At 30.1% G+C, this 21,096-nt stretch overlaps 9 protein-coding genes across 9 annotated transcripts; 4 read left to right on the plus strand and 5 right to left on the minus strand.

Annotated features, from left to right (window-relative positions):
- Positions 1–9,686: 9,686 nt before the first annotated feature.
- On the plus strand, positions 9,687–10,340 carry VNE69_12124 (uncharacterized protein; the record flags this gene model as incomplete). The annotated part of the gene is made up of 1 exon (XM_065475212.1): positions 9,687–10,340. The coding sequence occupies one exon, from the start codon at positions 9,687–9,689 to the stop codon at positions 10,338–10,340; it is 654 nt and encodes a 217-aa protein (XP_065331284.1).
- Positions 10,341–11,947: 1,607 nt separating this feature from the next.
- Positions 11,948–12,304, plus strand: VNE69_12125 (eukaryotic translation initiation factor 1A; the record flags this gene model as incomplete). The annotated part of the gene is made up of 1 exon (XM_065475213.1): positions 11,948–12,304. The coding sequence occupies one exon, from the start codon at positions 11,948–11,950 to the stop codon at positions 12,302–12,304; it is 357 nt and encodes a 118-aa protein (XP_065331285.1).
- A 570-nt stretch (positions 12,305–12,874) lies between these two features.
- Positions 12,875–14,029, plus strand: VNE69_12126 (actin-related protein; the record flags this gene model as incomplete). The annotated part of the gene is made up of 1 exon (XM_065475214.1): positions 12,875–14,029. One exon carries the CDS (start codon positions 12,875–12,877, stop codon positions 14,027–14,029), a length of 1,155 nt encoding a protein of 384 aa, XP_065331286.1.
- A 308-nt stretch (positions 14,030–14,337) lies between these two features.
- On the minus strand, positions 14,338–15,732 carry VNE69_12127 (elongation factor 1-alpha 1 (EF1A1); the record flags this gene model as incomplete). Its single annotated transcript, XM_065475215.1, has 1 exon — positions 14,338–15,732. One exon carries the CDS (start codon positions 15,730–15,732, stop codon positions 14,338–14,340), a length of 1,395 nt encoding a protein of 464 aa, XP_065331287.1.
- A 212-nt stretch (positions 15,733–15,944) lies between these two features.
- VNE69_12128 (uncharacterized protein) lies at positions 15,945–16,556 on the minus strand (the record flags this gene model as incomplete). Its single annotated transcript, XM_065475216.1, has 1 exon — positions 15,945–16,556. One exon carries the CDS (start codon positions 16,554–16,556, stop codon positions 15,945–15,947), a length of 612 nt encoding a protein of 203 aa, XP_065331288.1.
- An 808-nt stretch (positions 16,557–17,364) lies between these two features.
- Positions 17,365–17,931, plus strand: VNE69_12129 (uncharacterized protein; the record flags this gene model as incomplete). The annotated part of the gene is made up of 1 exon (XM_065475217.1): positions 17,365–17,931. The coding sequence occupies one exon, from the start codon at positions 17,365–17,367 to the stop codon at positions 17,929–17,931; it is 567 nt and encodes a 188-aa protein (XP_065331289.1).
- A 108-nt stretch (positions 17,932–18,039) lies between these two features.
- On the minus strand, positions 18,040–18,444 carry VNE69_12130 (peptidyl-tRNA hydrolase; the record flags this gene model as incomplete). Its single annotated transcript, XM_065475218.1, has 1 exon — positions 18,040–18,444. One exon carries the CDS (start codon positions 18,442–18,444, stop codon positions 18,040–18,042), a length of 405 nt encoding a protein of 134 aa, XP_065331290.1.
- A 147-nt stretch (positions 18,445–18,591) lies between these two features.
- On the minus strand, positions 18,592–19,566 carry VNE69_12131 (glycolipid 2-alpha-mannosyltransferase; the record flags this gene model as incomplete). The annotated part of the gene is made up of 1 exon (XM_065475219.1): positions 18,592–19,566. One exon carries the CDS (start codon positions 19,564–19,566, stop codon positions 18,592–18,594), a length of 975 nt encoding a protein of 324 aa, XP_065331291.1.
- Positions 19,567–20,100: 534 nt separating this feature from the next.
- Positions 20,101–20,940, minus strand: VNE69_12132 (meiotic recombination protein SPO11-like protein; the record flags this gene model as incomplete). The annotated part of the gene is made up of 1 exon (XM_065475220.1): positions 20,101–20,940. One exon carries the CDS (start codon positions 20,938–20,940, stop codon positions 20,101–20,103), a length of 840 nt encoding a protein of 279 aa, XP_065331292.1.
- Between the last annotated feature and the right edge of the window lie 156 nt (positions 20,941–21,096).

A 21,096-nucleotide genomic window follows, 5' to 3' on the forward strand; every position in this document is an offset into this window, starting at 1 on the left:
TCCCCAAGATCTTTATTTCCGATCTAAAGAATTTACACTTTTTCTTATTAAGCGATAGATTTGCCGCTCTTATTTTTCCCAATACTATTCTCACATGTTTCTTATGTTCTTCCTTGTTCCTTGAATATATTATAATATCGTCTAAGTATGGGATCACAAAATTATGGTTTTCTTTCCTGAATATATTGTCCATTGCCCTTTGAAATGTTGCTGGGGCGTTACATAGTCCGAACGGCATACGATTAAATTCGTATAATTTCCCCCTATACGAAAATGCTGTCTTTTCCTTGTCTTCTTCTTGTAAAGGAATTTGATGGAATCCACTAGTCGCGTCCAGTATTGTAAAAATAGTTGCAGTTGATAGACTGTCAAAAATCTCGTCGATTCTAGGTGTCATGTATGCGTCCTTTACTGTTATGCTATTCAGACCTCTATAGTCTACGCACATTCTCCATGTTTTGTCAGGCTTCGGTACCATCAGTATTCTGCTACACCAGGGACTTCTGCTTTCCCTTAAAATTCCAAGTTCTAGGAGTTTGTTGATTTCTTCATTTACGGCTTCTTCTTGTGATACTGGCATTCTTCCGTTCCTTTGGCAAATTATCTTCGTACTGTTCGTCTGTATACGATGACTACCTGCAGTGCAGAGGTTATAGTCGCTTATTTCTGTTTTGAAGACGTCCTCGTACTCTTTCAAAATTTTGTTCTCTTCTAAATCACATGCGGAATTCGACATTTGGTTGATTCTATATTTTGGTGCATTTAGAATATCTAAAATCAGTTTTCTATTGTCGCATATTACATTTGCTCCTATTATAACATATTTTATGTCTTTGATTATTAAGGGTGAGAAGATCACACCTTTTCCATTGATTTCGATTATACAGTCTTTTAAATAGCCTTCTATTTTTAATATTTCATTTCCTATACCTTTTACTACGCCATTATATCTAATAATCTTATTACGTTCTTCTTGTGGAATATCATTGTAATTTATGACCGAAACATCGGCCCCAGTGTCTAGTAGTACTTTCGTATTTTTATTAAAGAGACGGCTTTCCACAAAAAATGGGTTAAAACTATTTTGTATATGATGTAAATAGAATTCAATTTCTTTATTGTCATGATCTTTCTCGTCACTTTCGTATTCTTCAACGGCATTTATATTTTTTCTCTTCAAGTTGTTTCTTTCTCTATTGAGTATTATGGTAAGTGCTTTGCAGTCTCTTGTGGAATGGTTACATTCCCCGTGGAGTGTGCACCGTTTATTAGGATGCCGCGGTAGTTTTTCATGGGTTATGTTTCTTTTAAATCCTTTTTCTTTGTAAAAATTAGTGTGGGGCCCTCTGCCCGCGTTGTCGTGTAGCTTAGTCCTAGCTAACATCTTATCGGGATATGGAATCCACGATATCTCCTCCGCCTTTTGTATAAATCCTTGCCACGTCTGGACTGTAGTTGCGGTCTGGTATAACAGAGCTTTTATCTCCATTGGTGATTTATTAATTACCATTTGGCACAAAGCGTCCAAATTTATAAGAGATCTCTCATATATTACAGTAGCTTCCTGTAGCATCTGCGAGTAATCTTCTCTCGTTTCCGGGACCATTATTGAGAGGAACCTGCTTAGTGTTATATCGTTGTTCTTATACGATCCAAATCTTTTCTTTATTAAATGAAGTATTTCCTCTAAGCTGACTGTCTCCATTTTCCCGCCTAATGTCTGGGAAGCCCATGATAATGCTTTCCCCCTGAGCTTGCTCACCAATGCCGCTTTGAATTGATCATTGGTCCATTTCGAAACTTCCCCTACCAACATTATGTCTCTCAGCCAGACATTTACATCCTCACCTGCTTCTCCTGTGAAGCATCCGACATTGTTTGTCGTTGTCGCCATGTCAAATGTTTTATTTGGATTTTCCATCCCCTCTTTCGGAAATGTTTTTAAATACTTTTTGTAGCCAATCAAATCTGTCCATTTGTAAGAATATGATTGGTCAGCATTTGATCGGCTACGACAATGCTTTTTCTCGTTTAATTTTTTAGATATGCTTCATGAATTCTCAAAATTTTATTAAAGTTCAATTTTTAAGAATTTTTATAAACACTAAAAAAAATAAAAAAAGTTTTAAAAAAAACTAAACCCTGTTTCTCATTCATTAGCTTCAATCTCGAGTATTAATTTTCTCGGAAAATAAATTAAAAAAAATAAAATTCGAAAATATGATGTTGTGTTCATATACAAAAATTCGTTTTAGTTTAATAGGTGACCATAATTGTATTAAGATTACATTTTATTTGCCCGTTCAATATATAGTATACAACAGGGGTCGACAAAAAAGCGCCCGTTTTCATTTTTCATATTGAGAAGAAATTTAAAAATTTATAATTTCAATTTTTTGAAAAAAATTTGATCAATTATATTTTTAATGCTAAATATTGGGAGTACATTATAAGGAGTTAATCTACTTTTCGTTAAGCAAAAAGACCTTTCGACAAAAATTTTCTTACATATGATGATTATAACAATAAAATTATTTTCTTTCAATTATAAAGTTCTTTAAAATTTATTTTAACAATAATTATGCCATAAAACATGCTAATGCAACGTTCAAAAAATTTTAAAAATTTATTACAAAATTTTTTTACCCCTTTATGGAACCTTCAAAAAAAAATATGAAATTATTAATTCAATAATTCATGGGAAGAAGATTTTTCTTTATAGAATTTCAAGGTAGGTGTATTTGTTTTTTGTGCAACAAAAGCATTGCAATATGCAAAAAAAGTATCTTGGAACGACACTTTAATGGTTTGCTTGAAAATATAAATATTGAATGCCCACTGAATTCCGAACTGCGAAAAAGTAAGTTGATATCATTAAAATCGGCCATTGTAAAACAGCAGAGATATTATACAAAGCCAAAAGAGTTTTCGAAGGCGCCCGCTGTAGCTTCAATAAAAGTTGCACATCTGTTGGCTAAGAAGAAAAAAACCTTTACTGATGCAGAAATTATAAAATAGACTATGATAACAGCAGCGGATTCTCTTTTTGAAGATTTTGAAAACAAGAGAAATTTTAAAAGCTATTAATATGTTGCAGTTATCAGCTAGAACTGCATCAAGAAGAATAGAATTAATTGCTAATAATTTAGAATCAGAATTAGATAAAGACTTAAGAAATTGTATGTATTTCTCTTTTTAGCTTGATGAATCTACCGATGTAGTTGACACAGCACAACTAATTGTTTCTATAAAACTGGTATTTAATGACTTTTCAACTAAAGTTAAATTTTTGTAAATTCTACCTTTAACTGCTCGTACAACGGGAAAAGACATTTTTTCTATATTTAAAAAATTTATTGTCGATAAAAATATACCACTTCGAAAACTTTCTTCTATTACTACTGATAGTGCACGAGCAATGGTCGGAAAAGAAAACGGATTTATTGGGTTATGTAGAAAAGATATATTGTTTCTAAAAGTTTATTTCATATCACTGTATAATTCATCAACAAGTTTTATTTTCAAAAAGTGTTAATTTTGGCTCATATTTTATTAATTGTTACTAAAATTATAAATTCGATAAGAGCCAAAACAACTCAACATAGGCTGTTAAGCTGCTTATGGAAGAAGAAAACGGAGATTTTTAAGTTTTAGTTCTTCATACAGAAGTGAGATGGATTAGCCGATGCAAAGTTCTTGAACGCTTTATTAAGCTTTTACCTCAAATAAAGGAATTTATTGCAATGAGAAATGAAACTTATATAGAATTAGAAAACAAAAGTTGGTTATTAGATCTTGGATTTTTAGCGGATATCACAATGAAATTTAACGAGCTAAATTTAAAATTACAACAAAAGAATTCACATATTGCAGATATGATAAGCTTAATTAATTCTTTTAAAAATAAGTTAAAACTTTTTAGAAACAATTTAATGAAGAAATTTTTATCTCATTTTCAAAATACTAAGTTGATGATTGAAAAAATAAATTTAAGTATTCATGAATTCGATCCTACATCGTACATAGGCGCATTAGATTTATTACTGATTGAGTTTTCTAAAAGATTTCATGATTTGCGATCATTAGAGGAAATAATTCCATTTTTTGTTAATCCCCTAATGTTTTTGATTCTGATTTACCAGTAAAAATTTTTATTTTTTTTCATATAGTTAACATGGACGGCTTAGAAATTGAAATTAATATTTGAAGAATGATATAGTTTTAAAATCTCATTATTTAGACAAGGACTTATGGAAATGGGTTTCAGATAATAGTTTCCCCATTTTAAGAAAATGTGCAACCAAAATATTTTCTTATTGTGGAACCACATATAATTGTGAAGCTTTTTTTTCGAATATGACGCATTTAAAATCAAAATATCGAACACAACTTACGGACAAACATTTAGATAACTGTTTAAGAGCTGCCAATTCATCTTAAATCATTAATTATGACCAAATTGCAGATGACATCAAAATCAAGTTTCTCATTAAAAAGTATTGTTCTTAGAATTTCTCTACACGTAGTTAATTTTTGTTATTTCTTCGAGATTTAATCGAAAACAAAATTTAAACCTCTTTTCAAAGTAATTATGAAGAAATTTGCTTCGCATTCTTATGAAAACAATGTCTATTAAATCTATATAAAACCATTAAATTTTTTTTCGATTCTCTTAATAATTTAAGAAAACTCTTGTAAATAAATTTAATTATAATTTTCGTTTTAATATAAAAATACTGAAAAAACTCATAATCGTATTATTTGCTACGAATGTTTTTTTAAAAAGATTTCCAGAGGATTTATTATAATTTTCTTAAATATTTTTTTGAGCTTAACCCGTTTTTCGTTTTAAGGTTTTTATATTACCCATTTCGAACTTTCTTTCAAAAAGGTTGCCGAACCCTGGTCTATATGATAAAAAAAATTCGAAATGAGGGGATATGCATTTTTTAATCCGTTGTCTATAAAAAACGAATATTACTAAAAATACAAATCAATCTATAAATTATTAATAACACGATTTATAAAGAAACAAAGAAAGATTTAAGAGTTAATGTATCATTGGTCGTAAATGGTTATAGCACAGCTTTACCGGTATCGGTTATGGGATTTGGCGTTTTATAGACTTCAGTTTCTGTGGAATAAGAAATATTTTCCAACTTCACTTTTTCAGCTTCATTCATCTTTGCCGACACCACTTCTTTAACGGTCGCCATATTCGCTAGTGCGCTTACAACTCTAGCCACTTCTTCTTCTCCTGCATCCTCCTGATCGTATACTCGCCGTCGTTCCTTAGAGAAGGACTCTAGAGTCTTCTTCTGCACAATAGATTGAATGTATGCTTCCAGAGAGGTTGAATTTCCAGCTCCCCGATGTACTTTCTGTAATATTTGGTCGCCACTCCATCCCATGTCATTACATAAGGAACTATTCTTGTGTAGAATTTATGTACTAGTCCCAGTTCATTTGCAAGAAGGTCATATTTTCTTAGTTTTTCATTCTCAACTATAGTAAGTCGATCCTGGTTGGTTATACCAACTTCAACTATAAAAATTTCTTTCTTCTTCTTGTCAAACAACTGAAACATCGGGCTTATTATGGATCACCTTTAAATTAGTGGATATTCTCGTATCTACTCTTATTTCTGCACGATCATTTTCCATGTTCTCTTGTACTGAAATGCCTCGTATTTTCTTTGTCTTCTTAAGACCATATTTAATACATAGTAAGAGATGAATGCTTGCAACTACCTCGTTGTGTCTTTTCATATAATCAAAACCCAACATTCGATCACACTTAGTAGCTAAATGATCCACGGCATTCCTATGAGATCCACAATGGGGGCATTGTCCCTCTTGTCCACAGAAAATATTTCTATCCTGTAGAAAGCAGTAAATTACTTCGGATATAGCCTGATTGTTCCATTACGCCAGGTAGAAGGGTCTATAATGCTTACTATAATATTAATCCTAGCTTAAACAACTTTCCATGGTTTTAATATATGTTAATTTTGTTGTAAAGCGCTTCTTTTGTGGATTTCTATTAGCATCTTCTAAGTTGTCTCTCCTGCAAAGCTATACATAATCCTTAGATGCTCTTAAATTGTAAAAAAGTGGGATTTGCCCTCTGCCTCTACCTTAAGTATCGCTGCTCGTCTTAGTGAGCTATTTTTAGATCCATCTAATATTTTATATATAAATATTCAAGAATATTTTCGCTTCTATATTCGATACTTATAAGGCCTCTTCCCATTTAGGTTCTCGGAAGGTATAGTCATTCCTTGCAGTCTGGATGTAGATGGAGCTGATACTTAATACGTACACTGTCAGTTATCATAATCTTGACTTTTGAAATCTTTTGTTCTCCATTTAAAAAGACCTATATGATAGTTTATTACTAATATAGCATGCTTATTATTAGATCGAATATTGTTCTTACCATTTAATTGAGTCTTGCACAGTTTTTCAACCCTCTGTAAGATCTCATTTTTTACTTTTTCAAAAGTCTCTCTTTTGACAGCACTAGAGGCATCCTCTGTAATTCCAAGGTATTTGTATCCTTGATGCCCTTCTAGTGCTACAGCATCTTCACTACAATCACTACAGTTAGTTGCAGACTTACTTCTGTCTATTTCCAAACCTACAGATGAGAAGTACTTTGTAGTTTCCTTATTCATCAGTTTTAAAACGACATCGTTCTCTGCGAGGAGCTTAAGATCATCAATAAATAGAAGATGGTTTGTTACATAAACACTTTTGTGAGTCTGTATTCCTACTTTTGGGTAAATTGAATTTAGTTTCCTGCTCAACGGGTCCATACATAGTACAAACAAAAGCGGCCACAAGGAATCCCCTTGTAATGTGCCTCATTCAATCTTCTTATTCAGTATCGTTTCCGATCCTGATTTTATCTCAATGTGCCACCTTTTAACGGTGGCTTCTAAGAATTTACTTATCCATTGAGGGAGATTTAACTTACTAATACACGTTAATAGATAAGAATGGTCTACGGAATCGTAGGCTTTCTTTACATCTATCCACATGGTCTTCAGCTTGTTTCCCTGCTTGTTGGACTTATCTAACTGTCCCTAGTTGGTTCTCTGCTAGTAGCCCTCTACTTTCTACAATTAGCTGCATTGCCTTTGTAGTGCATTTCGTTGTAAGCTTGTAGGGGTTCGACATACAGGTAATAGGCCCGAAGTCATTACCACTGGTGGGGATACCTTTAGGTATTAAATAAGTAATCCCCTTGTAGAACCAAGCTTCGCGTTCTTTACTATCCAGGCATACTTCCTTAATAATCTTGTAAAGGAATGGGTGTAGAACTTCACACTTCTTAATAAAGAAATCGAAGATTCCATCACAGCCTGCAGCCTTCCAATTTGGTAAATATTTAATAATTTCTACAAATTCTTGCAAGGTCGGGGAAGTGATCTAACCTTGGCTATCAGGAATGTATTTTAGAAGATATTCCTAGAGATTATTGCAGTCTTCGAATTGCTCTTTCTGATTTCACATGGTAGACCAGAATGAACTAATATCTTTTTTGCTTACATTATGAGTAACCTCATTGGCATACTTGAGTCTTCTATAGAAATTGCTCCTATATAGCTCAAATTTTTGATTTTCACGCCTATACTTTCTGCGTCGGTCTGAGACCTCTAGCTTCCTTGAGTATATGGCTTTCCTCTCGTTAGGTATAGCAATAGCCTTAGAAGTATCTCGGTATAAACATGCAAGCATGTTAAGTTCACGCATTACCCTCTTGGCTTCATGCTTTTCATCATTTATAAGTTTATCAAAAGCCCTGGCCTTTTTGATAAGCACTACCTTGTCTTCGATCTCAGTGTTCTTTTTCAAGATACTTTCCTTCCAAGACGAAGGTTTGGGCTTCTTACTGGCCATTTCCTGATAGCAGATCTGTGCAGCTTGCAGTATCCTTGCCATCTCTGTCATGTTATGAGAGGGGTGGGATCTAACGTGACTATCTACCGCCTAGACTGTAGGATCAAGTTTCAACAGATCAACTTCAAGGAAGAAATCTTCCACGTTCTTTCTACCTGGTCCACACATGTATGGATACAACTAAGTTTCTCCAAGAACAATTTTTGTGCTTTTAGAAAGAGCTCGGTTTCAAAGAGACTATTCCCTTCTTTCGAGCCAGTTTCAGTCTTTCTTCTTTTGGTAATATTCACTAAGAATTCCCGGACCGTCATTTGTCTACCACTATTTCCAGTGAGCGCTTTCTTCGCTTTGCCCTTAAATTCTAGTGAACTCATGTTAGACCCAAATTTTCCACAGAAGAACTCGGTAGCTTTATTCCACCCCCCTCTTGTCATTCTACCAAATCTATTTATGATTGATAGAAATACTCTTTGAGACCACTCTTCTTCACTCGCTTAGGTACTCACAAGTACTGCTGCAAGAGTCTCAGAAGTGGGTTGGGTGGGCACAATGGTGTGTTCTGGCCCCTGTCATTTCTCTTGTGTTAATTTTGCCCCTTACCGTTTCGGAAGGTTGGTTTGTTATTTTTTCCTCATACTCTGTCCTTACCCTCATTTAGATCTTCCTATAAATATATATATTTTCAATATTTGCAAAACTATCAATGCCGTGAGGTATTATAATTATAAGCAAGCTCGCGTAGTTCAACCCTTCCTCCTTTTGTGGTGCGTATTACACACTTGTCTACTACAGATATAAATCAAATTTTTACGAAATTATGTACTTTACATTATAATCCGCTGTTCTATTTATCTTTTTCGTAAATTTTAAAAAATTCCCACTAAGTATCAAACATCGATTTTATAAATATTATAGGTGTGTACATACAATTTTATTAGATCTAATTGTATTATTTCGGTCAATAAATGAACTTCGAAAATAGGCGAAAATTATTTTGTGGTTGGAAGCTGCACACATTTCATGCCTTAACTTCAAAAAATCCTAAAACTATTCACCATTTGTGACTTAATAATCGCCTTCAAGTATAAAGAAAAGGGAAATAAAGAACAAATAAAAAATTATATTTATAGATGCAGCGTATTAATTAATTACTGTGAGGACTTGAATTACATCTCCTTTATTTCAACAAGTTCCTAATTTTTGATATTATTATGATATAAGAAGAGCACTATTACAATGATCTTGTATTTTCTTTTAAAAATGAGTTAGTTAGAGTGATGTTAAGGACTACATCACAATAGTAGGTGTCAAAAATATCATCTGTCAAATATTTTATAACGTCGACACAATGCGTCAATAAAAAAAATAAAATAATACTCTGGTAATACGGTTATAAATGCAAAAGAATTCTCCTTTTTTTTAATTGCTAATTAATTCTTATATTAAAAATAAAATATTTTTAGAAGTTTGTCTTTGGAGGGTATGGAATGTCAGAGAAGCAATAACACCATCAATAAAGTTATTAATATTAACAATTTTTTAGAAAGCTGTTTTAAATATAGTAGAGTTTCAATTATACGGGACAGTTAGTTTTTACAATTAATTCTAACTGATTTAATTACAACTATAAAGAGGTTGATAAAATTCAATATTAAATGCTCGACTTTGTATCTAATTTAGATCGTATAAAATATAAAGAATCTAATGTTTTTCTATCAATTAAGTCATCGACTATTTAATCTCAAATTTTTTTCAACATATTTCTAGTTTGTCTCCCTCAATATGTTAATCCTGTCAGACGAGGAAATATTTATTTTAATACTAGAAGACGATTCTACTATCCTTTCAATTAATAATATTATTAGTATCATCTCTGACTTTTATTATCTTTCTAATAGATACAGAGATGGTTTCTCATTTTTCAAACGTAATCCTGATATCTCTCATCTAGATGATTATTTATCTTATATGATATATTTTAATGAGTACAATATAAATGTACCAAAGTATAAAGACCTTATAATTAATATAATAAAATATAAACTAATGGGTCATGAATACATTTCAAGTACTATTATTAAGTCTACTAAAGTGTGTTCATGTCTTTTCCCAGGATGTAGTAGATACTGTAAATATAAATATTTACTAAATACATATTCTTCTAAAACATATTTCATGGAATTAATATATAATATTTTCTTGAAAGGTTCTTACGATTATAATCTTCTTATAGAAAGTATTCTAGTGTATGAGCGAATTGACATTATAAATTTAATATTAGAAAGATATGAAGATAAAGAATTAGAAATAATTAAGAAGAAGATAATAGAAAGTAGAGAGAAAGACAAATTAGAAATAATACGAAGTTTAGTAAAGAGCAAATGTATAGATGTAAGGTATTTAAGTGAAATATCTGAATATCACGCAATAGATTAATATATTATAAGTTTGTATTTTACAATACTAGATATTTATTTATATAATCTTTAATATACTTTGGATATGTAAGGTCAATTTACATGTGCAAGTGTGGTATTAAATTAGTTGATAGATGTTTTTATTAAATCTTTCTGTTTGTTTTTTCTTCTTTTCAGGCAAGAGATGGGGAGAACCCTTACATAGGGACCAAAGGATTTGGCATTTGTCCAACTGATACTATGAGATTCTTATTCGCATAGACTCCCCACTTATAATTTATCGACACAGCAAGCTTCGCCGTATCATCATACTTTGGCTCCAAGAGAACACTTTCTCATTTAGACCTCAAATCGCATCTAGAGTGACCTCACGGCGGATATACTTAACAAACATGGGTATCTATAACCAGATGATAGACACTAATTTACAAACTCAAAGATCCCAAAATCATCTGTATCGCGCACACGCTCCTTACCCCGCCACATAACCAGCCCGGCATTTTTATTGGACTGCGTTGACCACCAGTCTCCTTCTAGTTTCGGCTGCCGTATTAGCAACTTTTTGTAAGTTATAGCCCATGAGTCACATATTCTTTACTTCGTCTAGTCTCTTAGTTAATTTTAATATTTAACTCTAGAATTTGCGCCGCGGGGTTCAAAAAGGCTATACCAAATACTTTTGTGTGGTATTAGATCCCGCTAGAAGGATACTGTTTTTTTAGACTTAAGAGTCTTTTCTACACTAGATGTTAATCCTTTTATAACTGGACGCACACAAGTTTCATTAGATTCTTGATTCTCGTGGACATTTTGATTATCTGAGTTGTCTGTCTATCTTATAAGGTAGAAACAATTTGGTGTCTCTGAAATTCGAACCCGCCATGCTCTTTGGAACTCTTCCTTTGATAATTGGGTCAAGGGCACCTTTTGTTTTATCTGGTGATCTTTATACATCTCGCTTTCTAAAATATAGGACTAATGATAGATATAGAACACATATTTTATATTCTATAATATTTATAGTAGTGCAAAGAAAATAATATTCTTATGGACAAGTATGTTTCTGAGATGTAATTTATATGTAAAAAGATGATTTGTACAAACATATATTTATAATACTTGATTATAATAAGTGTTCAGATATTCTTTTTTGAGTTTAATTTTTAGAAAACTATTCGACCCTTAAGTTTGGGGGCCTGTAGTGCCCTTTCTCTTTTAATATATTACAATTGAATATACAGCAAGATACTATTTTCAGGTGCACTGGGCTTATGTGTTTATTGGTAGTTATAAAGTGCTTTTTAAATCGTCCTTCGAGAAATAATATTTTAGTTAAGACAGAGTCTTGTATCTCGACGTGATCTAGTTTAAGATCGACTTATCTTCCTTACACTGTTCAATATTTGTCTAATACAATTCTGTCTTGAATTTATTCACATTTTATATGTCTTGATCTACAGTGAGTATTCATTTATGTGATTAAATTATTATATGTGTCGCTTTATTACTTGCCCCTAATCCAGTTTCTTTCATGTGTTTACATTTTTTATTATCTTCTCTCTTTACATTATTACATATTTATTCCACATTCCTTTCTCATCTCTCTATATTTTTTTCTATCCCCAAATGGCTAAGAAACAGAGGAATAAGAATATGATAGACAGACCACTGTCTTTCGCTGACAATGTCAATACAGTCTACGGTATCATCCAGAGCCCCCTCGGCCAGGGCCAGTTTGTCGCTGATTGTTCTGATTCTATCAAGCGTATAGCTAAAGTAAGAGGAAAGGACTACAAGCGTGTGTGGATTCAGCCTAATGATATTGTTTTATTAAGTTTAAGAGAAGGGAATAATGAGCGGGCTGATATAGAACTGAAGTATATGCAGAAGGAGATAAAGATATTAAAAGATAATGGGTATATAGAAGATAGTTTCACTAATACAGAAGGGGATAATATAAAGATAGATTTTGATAGAATATAAACCAAAATAAACTTCTTACACAAATTTAAAAACATGAAGTGAAGTGTGTCAACATTACGCGTGTCATTAAAGAAGTTCTTTATATTTCTACCCCCTTCTTTTTTTGCATATATTTGTTTTATCGTATTATGTTTAAATAAGTCTAGTGCCTTGATTTAACTATTTTAAGTGCGTATACTATAAGTCGATATCTTTTTATAAAACTCAGTTCCAAAATATCGTCAGAATCTTTTTCTGTGATTTTTTAAATTTGGAATTTTTTGAAATTTTCTATTTGTAATTTATGCTAAAAATAAAATCTCAAAATATTTATAGAAATAAAATCTATCATATTTAATAAAATCTATTACATGTTTTAAAAGTTATCATATTAAATTTTATAAAATTTATTACATTTATAGAAATTTATTACATTTTATAAAAAGTTATCATATCCCATTTTAAATATTTTTTTGCCAGTTTTCTACTATGAAATTTATCCCCCAGTGTAGCTTCAACTAGTAAATTTTATCTTGTTCATTTTCAAATACACTTGAATTAAGTTTTAATAATTTGCCCCCTCATTTTTATATGTCCAAATATTATAAGCCTAAGAACACTAATATTGAGAGAATTGATCAACTCAATATTGTCAGTAAATATCTCACCAGTACATTCAGTAAATCTGAATCCACACACGATTTTATTCCTTCTTCTGATATAATCACTGTATTATTAAACCATGACAAGTTTATCATCCACTCAGACTTAGAATACATTATTAAAGATATTCCTCCACTTATTTACAATATCAGGGAGTATATTGACTCTCTCTACAAGTGTCTAGACCCCATCCCGCCTGGTTCTTACATTTCATTTATTTTCAATGGTGTCTTGGGTAGAACTGCCTTACTTGAGATTATTGACATGTTTCTTAAGGGCAAATGTAAAGGAATCTTGTGTCAGCCTTATTCTCTAAGTCTGAGTATGGGACTTGGTATACAACATTGTATCTTTGTAGACGAGTATAATACACATTATAATGTGTATATAGTAGAAGATTATGTCTTACATGACTGTTTTACAATAAAAAAGGATTATAATTTAAAAGATAATAATCAAAAAGATTATAATTTAAAAGATAATTTGGATAATAATAATAAAGATTATTTACAAGTTAATAATAAAGACTTCTTAGTTAGTGTGTGTTTGAGTGATGATCAGGACTATGTAGAAGAATATCAGAAACTTAGAATGACAGAAGATATAGAATATTATGGTTGTAAGATCTGTGATTATAAAAGTAAAGAAATAAATAATATTTCTGAGCATATTAAGACTGTACATTTTATTAATAATGATAATAAAATGGGGAAGCCTATATTTAATAAAGAAAGAAGTCAGATTAAAAATGATATTGTAAAGTATAAGAATAATCATAAAGATTTAATAAGTGAAATTATAAGTAGAATAAGATTCCTTTATTTTAATCTTGATAGACTCAAGAGAATGAATCTTAGAGTCGTCTACACTGAGAATCTGAAGATTAATATTTCAGATCTCTGTGATCAGCTTAAATTTCTTTATAATAATGTCATACCAGTCCTGAGTGATGAGAGTTATGTTTATAAAGGCAGTGAACTGTTTAAATCTCTTGAGATTAGTAAAGAGTGCTGGATTAGTGACAAGGAATGGGAAGCGGGGAGATTGAGAGTATTAAAAGACAAGATATTATTTAATATATAAAAACAAAAATAAAATTAAAAGAATTTATTAAAAATGTTATGATGTTATGTTACAAATGTGTCAAATATATTGTTTTAATATGTTTGACATGTGTATAATTTTGATATATTTGACAGGGTTCCATTTGGCGGGAGCACATTTTTGATATATTTGACAGGGTTATATTTACCAGGAGCACATTTTTGATATATTTGACAGGAGTACATTTGACATGTCATAATTAATCAAGTTAAATTTTACAAAATAAAACACAATATATTTAATCAAGACAATTATAAAACAATATTTTTTAAATAAAACTAATAAGTTTATTTCTTACCTTTCTTGGTTTCAGTAGCTTTCTTCTCAATCTTCACTCCATACTTCTCTAATTCTTCATCACTACATAATGACGCTATACTTCCAATACAGACTATATTATTACTATCTCTTAAAGCAAATCTACCTAGAGATGGGAACTCTGAGGCCATTTCCATGACACAAGGCTTTTGTGGTACTAAAACGACCATGGCATTATCTCCTTGTTCAATTCTCTCTGGGTTGTCTACTGGCGCAGTATCTTTTGGTGATTTCTTCTTTAAAATATGTTGTACTTTAACTGGTACATGCATTATTCCAAGATCTAAAGTGGGTGTGTAACCCGCTGCTAGGCCTTTCTTCTTGTCTACTACTACTATTTTAGCAATACACCCTCTAAAAAGTTGTACTGGTTTATTTTTAGCATCAGAGATGACATTTCCTGGTTTGACTTGATTGAAGTCTCCTTTGGTGGCATTCTTGAATGCCACTCCACAATTCTCTCCACAATGAACTTTCTGCTTTGCTTCTCTGTGGATTTCAAGTGTCTTAATTTCTGTAGTCACGCCTGCTGGCTCAATTTGCACTTGCATGTTCGGGACTGCGAATCCTGTGTCTATACGACCAGTATAGACGAATCCTATACCAGAAATCTTATGTTTCTGAACTATAGGCATTCTTAAAGGTTTATCATTCATTCTTGGTGGTTCTTCTTGGAAATCAAGTGCACCTTCTAAAGTATTTACTACTGTCTTAGTTTTTGGACATGTCCATCCTTTAAACCATTCAAATCTTGGACTAGATTCTACTAAGTTTATATTACAGAAAGCAGATATTGGTAATATTATAGGATTCTTATCACTATGATATAATTTAGCAATTCTTAACATTTCATTTTTTATTTCTTGAAATCTTGTTTCTCTTCTTGATTCTTCTACTTCATCCATTTTATTAACACAGACTATTAATTTACTACATCCTAATACTGCTGATATTGTAATATGAGCTTTTAGGATACCAGTTTCCCCTACACAAGCTTCAAATCCTGTAGCAGGGACCATTACTACACCCACATCAGCTTGTGCTGCACCAGTGACCATATTCTTTATAAAATCTCTGTGTCCAGGACAATCTAAAACATTTAGAGTAAATTTATTAGTAGGAATTTTAATTAAAGAAGTTTGAATAGTAATACCTCTCTCTTTTTCAGCAGCAGTAGTATCAGTAGCGTAAGCTAAGAAGAAAGAAGATTTATTATTATCAGAAGCTTCTTTCTTATATTTCTCAATGAGTCTTTTATCAATAGCTCCTAATTGATAAGCGAGTTGACCTACAGCAGTAGATTTTCCGGAATCTACGTGACCAATGAAGCAAACATTTAATTGTTTTTTATCTTGAGTCGACATTTAGGGGGGTAAAAAAAAAGATTCTTTTTATATAAAAAATTTTCAAGAAAAAAAAAAAAAGAAAACTAGATGTAATAAATTTGATAATAATATTATAATAATATTTATAATATTGTATTAGTAATATTGTATTAGTAATGTATAATACAGTATTATCAAATATTATCAAACTATGTTTTATCAAATATTATCAAACTATGTTTTATCAAATATTATAATAATACATTATTTTTATTATTATTATAGAAGATATTTTTTTTATTTATGATCTCTTGATATTTATTTCTCATCTCATTTACTACACTCCTCATATTATTATTATAAATATACTGCTGTCTAACCATAACTCCATAACTTATTAAACTCCCTAAAGAACTCTTCCTTACTAAAAACATCAAGAAATTAATACTAAGACATATCAACTCAGAAAACAAAGCCACTCTCCCTATCATGACATGTACTGTACTGAGAGACATACATAAGTCAAGAATAAACATATTCTCAAATACCTTCCTGTTACTTAAGACGAAACTTATCAAATTATAAATTCCCAGTAAGAAAAAAGGAAAAAGAAGAATATTAGAAGGAAGGAATAAGAAACAGACTAGACAGAAGAAATTAGACTCATTAAATAATTTAAAAAGATCTTTAGTCTTCCTTAAGCCTATGGAGTAAGAAATAAAAAGAGAGATAATATTAAGAATATGAGGGAAGGGAGATAAAGGAAGTCTGACAAAGAGAAGGAATAAGAAAAGGAAGTAATTTAAAACGAAGAAAAGAGTGGAGAGAGCCCAGATCTTCTTAAAGATATCAAGATTCTTCATATGAGGGATAAAAAAAAAGGAAATAAATATGATATAGTAATGTGCTATAATAGTACTGTATATAATTATAATAGTATTGTCTATAATTATTATAGTAATGGGCTATAATAGTTTTGTATTTTACATTTATAATTTATTAAAGTTTTGTTTATTTGGTCTATAAAAATAAAATTCAGCATAAACTGAAGAAGAAAAACTAGTATTGAAGAACTATATTTATTTGGCATATTTACTCTATTTAAGATTTCTTAGATAGTTTCAGATCATTATCAATTGTTTCATCTTTCAGTTTATCACAGATTCATCTTTTTACTTATGTACTAAATTAATGTGCGTATGGCTTTGATATTCATGTTCTTATTGGTACATATGTTTAATTATGTTCTAATTGGTACATATGTTTGATTATGTTCTAATTGGTACATGAAGATATTTAAGAAATGAATATTCATTTTCTTAATGATCATTTTATTCTTAAATGTCCTCATGTCCTTTCTTATGAATGAGCAGTTTTCTCCCAGTACATTTTTAGACTTGAATTATGAAGATTCCAATGAGATGGAATATTATTAGTCATAGAATCATATATATATAAATATGTATTATATGTTATAATATGTATTATAATAATGTATGTATTGTAATAATATTCTATGTTATGTATAAAGTATATATACTATAACTTTACAATATTACAATACATATACTATTACAATACTATTACAATATTACAATATTATAATATACTATTACAATATTACAATACTATTTTACACTTTATTTGTGTTTATGATTTCTCTCTCCCCTTATGAATGACAAGGGAGAAATAGAGTTCTTTGAATTCGTCCCTGTCCATTTCGTCAATGAACTGGAATCTGATATTAATAAACTCCTCACCAATAACAAGTTACTCCTAGACGCGTCTAAGAAGAACATGTTCATCTTCAAGAACTTCGTCTTAAGAAACATCATCCACTTCCCTTCTTCATTCACATATGAGAGAAAGAAGACTGATCTAGTAGTAGACTCAAATATCAATATAAACAAATATTATACAAATTTGTCTATAAGAGACAAATTAATAAATAAAATACAGAATATATCTAAGGAGATACATAATATTAAGAATAGAAATAATAATATTAAGAAGATATTAGAGTATGAGGAGGATATGAAAGAAGCTACTAGTAATATTGAGAGTATAAAGAGACAGTATAATAAAATAGTGGAGTATGTGAGTAGTTTACCATTTATAGAAGTGGATGAAGATAATTTTAATTATCTTTTGGAGTATAGGGAAATAAGAAGTGAGATATTAAGAAAAGAGTGGGAATCAATAACAGAGAAATATGATATAAATCTACTAAATAAATAAATCTACTGAATAAATCTAATAAGTAAATAATGTATTATATATGTATATAATTCTATATAGTACATTATATAATTTAATACATTGTTAATATCGCCTTTAATATAAGTTTCATAATAGTTTATTTAGGTCAGTAAACCACTCTAAATATGTATTTCTAAGTGGCCCTATTATCAGGACTGTATTACTCCCTGATGCTATTTGTGTCCTCCCCGCGTCATGTATCTTACTATACTTAATCTCGCTATTATGAGCTCTCCCTGCTAGATCTTCCATCTCTTTACTACTCGCTTTATAAATTACAATACTAGACTTCTCCCAGTCACTATAATTCAGTCTATAAATATTAGAAAAGGCATGTGCTATTTGGGAGATGATCTTGCCTTTTGACATCTTAAGAGAGGAATTAATAAGGAAGATTGTAGTAGAAGGAGAAGATTTGGACTTCCTTAATGAGAAGTAAACGAGAAGAATCAGAAATATAAAAACTATTCCTATAATAAGAAGGCCCTTCATTGGGACTAAAAAAAACATACAATAAAAACATATTATAATTATACAATAGAGTAGTACATACTTATATTACATACTTATATAATATAATATTTATATAAAAAATATATTATATATAAAAACATTTTAGAAAACATTTTAGTAATTATTTTATTTAGAAAGTATTACATCATTGATCCAGTCTTTTAAACATGACTGAGGAGCCCAGTCTATAGAATTCCTCGGATTACAATTACACTCTTTTTGTCTACTAGGAGACGAAGGACAATGATTAAAAGGCGGGTGCTCATACCCAATATCCTCAAAAAAGTGTATCTTACTTTTATCTAAAAACAAACTTAAAGCTAAAGTGTGCACAGGAGCATCACCCCATCTCTCATAAAAAAACCCACCACTCTTATCCAAAAAATCAAAATATTTTTTATAAACTTCTGATCTCCAAAAATCAAAACTAGCAATCTCGAAATTTGACCAATAATGACATCCATTATAAGTCATCTTATTATCAACTACAAATTTACTTATAACAGGATTACCTATTAAAACTTTATTTTTCATTATAAAATTTATAGTTTCTTTATATAAACTGGGTATAGTCTCCATAAACTCTTTAATTGTTATTACAAACGAGTAATCTTTATTATTTTGTCTTAAATATGTAAATGGGTCATAATTTATCTTACAGTAGAATTTGACATCTGGTTCTATACGCCAATAATATCTGTATTGTTTTAAAAGTGGAATATTGAAAAATTTACCGGAGAAAAATCTACACATTTTTCTGTATGATAATGAGTCACCATAAATTATTTGTGCAGCTTTTAATATTTCCATATTTGTTTTTACTATATTCATATTTATGAATTTTGGGACTCCAAATTCATCTTCAGTAAGTTTACCAAATTGGACTGTGGTTGATATGATGCTTTTTATAGTATTTTTGAATTCTTCAGTGAATTCTTGATCATTGACCATTACATAAGGATATTTGTATTGTTTATTAAACATTTCTTCGAAATTTCTTAGTGTCCCGGATATTCCTTTTAGATCTGAGTTTCTACACAAGATGAAAATGACTGCATTTTCTTTAGTGTAGATTAAGTTTAAGAAGTACAGGAAGATCATAAAACTAAATGTAAATATTAGTATTTATATAATATGTTTCAGAATATAAACAACCCTTAAATGATTTTGATATTGTATGTAATTAGTTATTATTAGTTAATACTAGTTAATGTAAGTTGTATTTAGTTGATTTGCATTTTGTTGTTTTGTATGTCTATGTTTTATTCGAGATTAGAAACATTGACTCATACATAAGTACCTTAATATTTCAAGAAGAAATTGTCTTATTGTTTACTCTTAATATTTCTTTGCGCCATAATGTCTTCGTCTATGATATTATATAAATCATTATATTTGCTATATAATCTTATTATATATTATTTGTTATATATATTCTTACTAATATATGTTATCTTCTATAATTTAATGTTCTTATTATATAATATATTTGCTATATAATCTTATTATATATTATTTGCTATATAATCTTATTATATAATATATTTGTCATATATATCCTTACTAATATTTGTTATATAATCTTATTTTATATTATATTTGCTATATACTTTAATGTTCCTCCAATATGTTTTATTATTCAGTTCTCTCTCTTATATATTCTAGTATGTCGAATCCCGGCCGGTTAAATATTCCTTCTATCTCCATCTTTATATTATTCTCTAACATATATTCCATGTCTTCTACACATATGCCTTTCTTTATTAATGATCTGATTCTCTTTATATCATTCTCAGTGAGTTCTAGTACATTCTCCTTGTTTATGTCTTCTCTTCTTACTCCTATCCTTTGTACTGTCTTGTACTTGGTGCATATTTCTACGCCGTAGGGGTCGAAGTCGAATATTCCGTACATTTTTATATGTTTGAGTTTATTCACGAGAGCGAGGGTATTGTGACAAGGGTAACCCTTTCCACAAATGAAGAGTATGTCATCACTACTCTTTAAATTAGTATCATTTAATACATCTTTTGTATCTTCTTGATTTTTACTCCGTATTATTTTACTGAATATTGTGTCTTTCTCTACTACTATTATCATTTTACTCTTACATTCTACTCTTTCTATCTCACTCATGTCTGGTATCAAAGAAGTCCCTCTACAATTTATAATTTCCTTATTATTTTTATAAAAGACAATATTCCCATAATAAATCCCTTTAAGTGTAGTAGAAATTAATAAATCAGACTGAGTACATTTTAATTTGATACATGTCTCTTTAATAAGCCGGTCTACTGAAGACTGAGACTTGAATATTTCCACAGAGTTGTAGTAGATTTCTCTCTTGTTCTTCTTTGTATTAGAGAGAAGAGAGTTATTTAGTTCTTCGTAGAATTTGAGTCTCTGGAGGATATTTGGGAATTTTGAAATGTTTCTTAAAGTGTGTCTTGTTAGATCCCTAAGAAAATTCCTCATTTATGCAAATTAAAATTAAAATTTAAATAAATGATTTGACATATAAAATAATTAAATTTTATAATGCATAAATGAGAAATTTAATATTTATCAAATCTTACATAATCCTAATTTTATAATATATACAATATTATGAAGTAAATTTAATTTTTAATG

Source organism: Vairimorpha necatrix, chromosome 12, assembly GCF_036630325.1.
Source record: "Vairimorpha necatrix chromosome 12, complete sequence".
Lineage (NCBI taxonomy): Eukaryota > Fungi > Microsporidia > Nosematidae > Vairimorpha > Vairimorpha necatrix.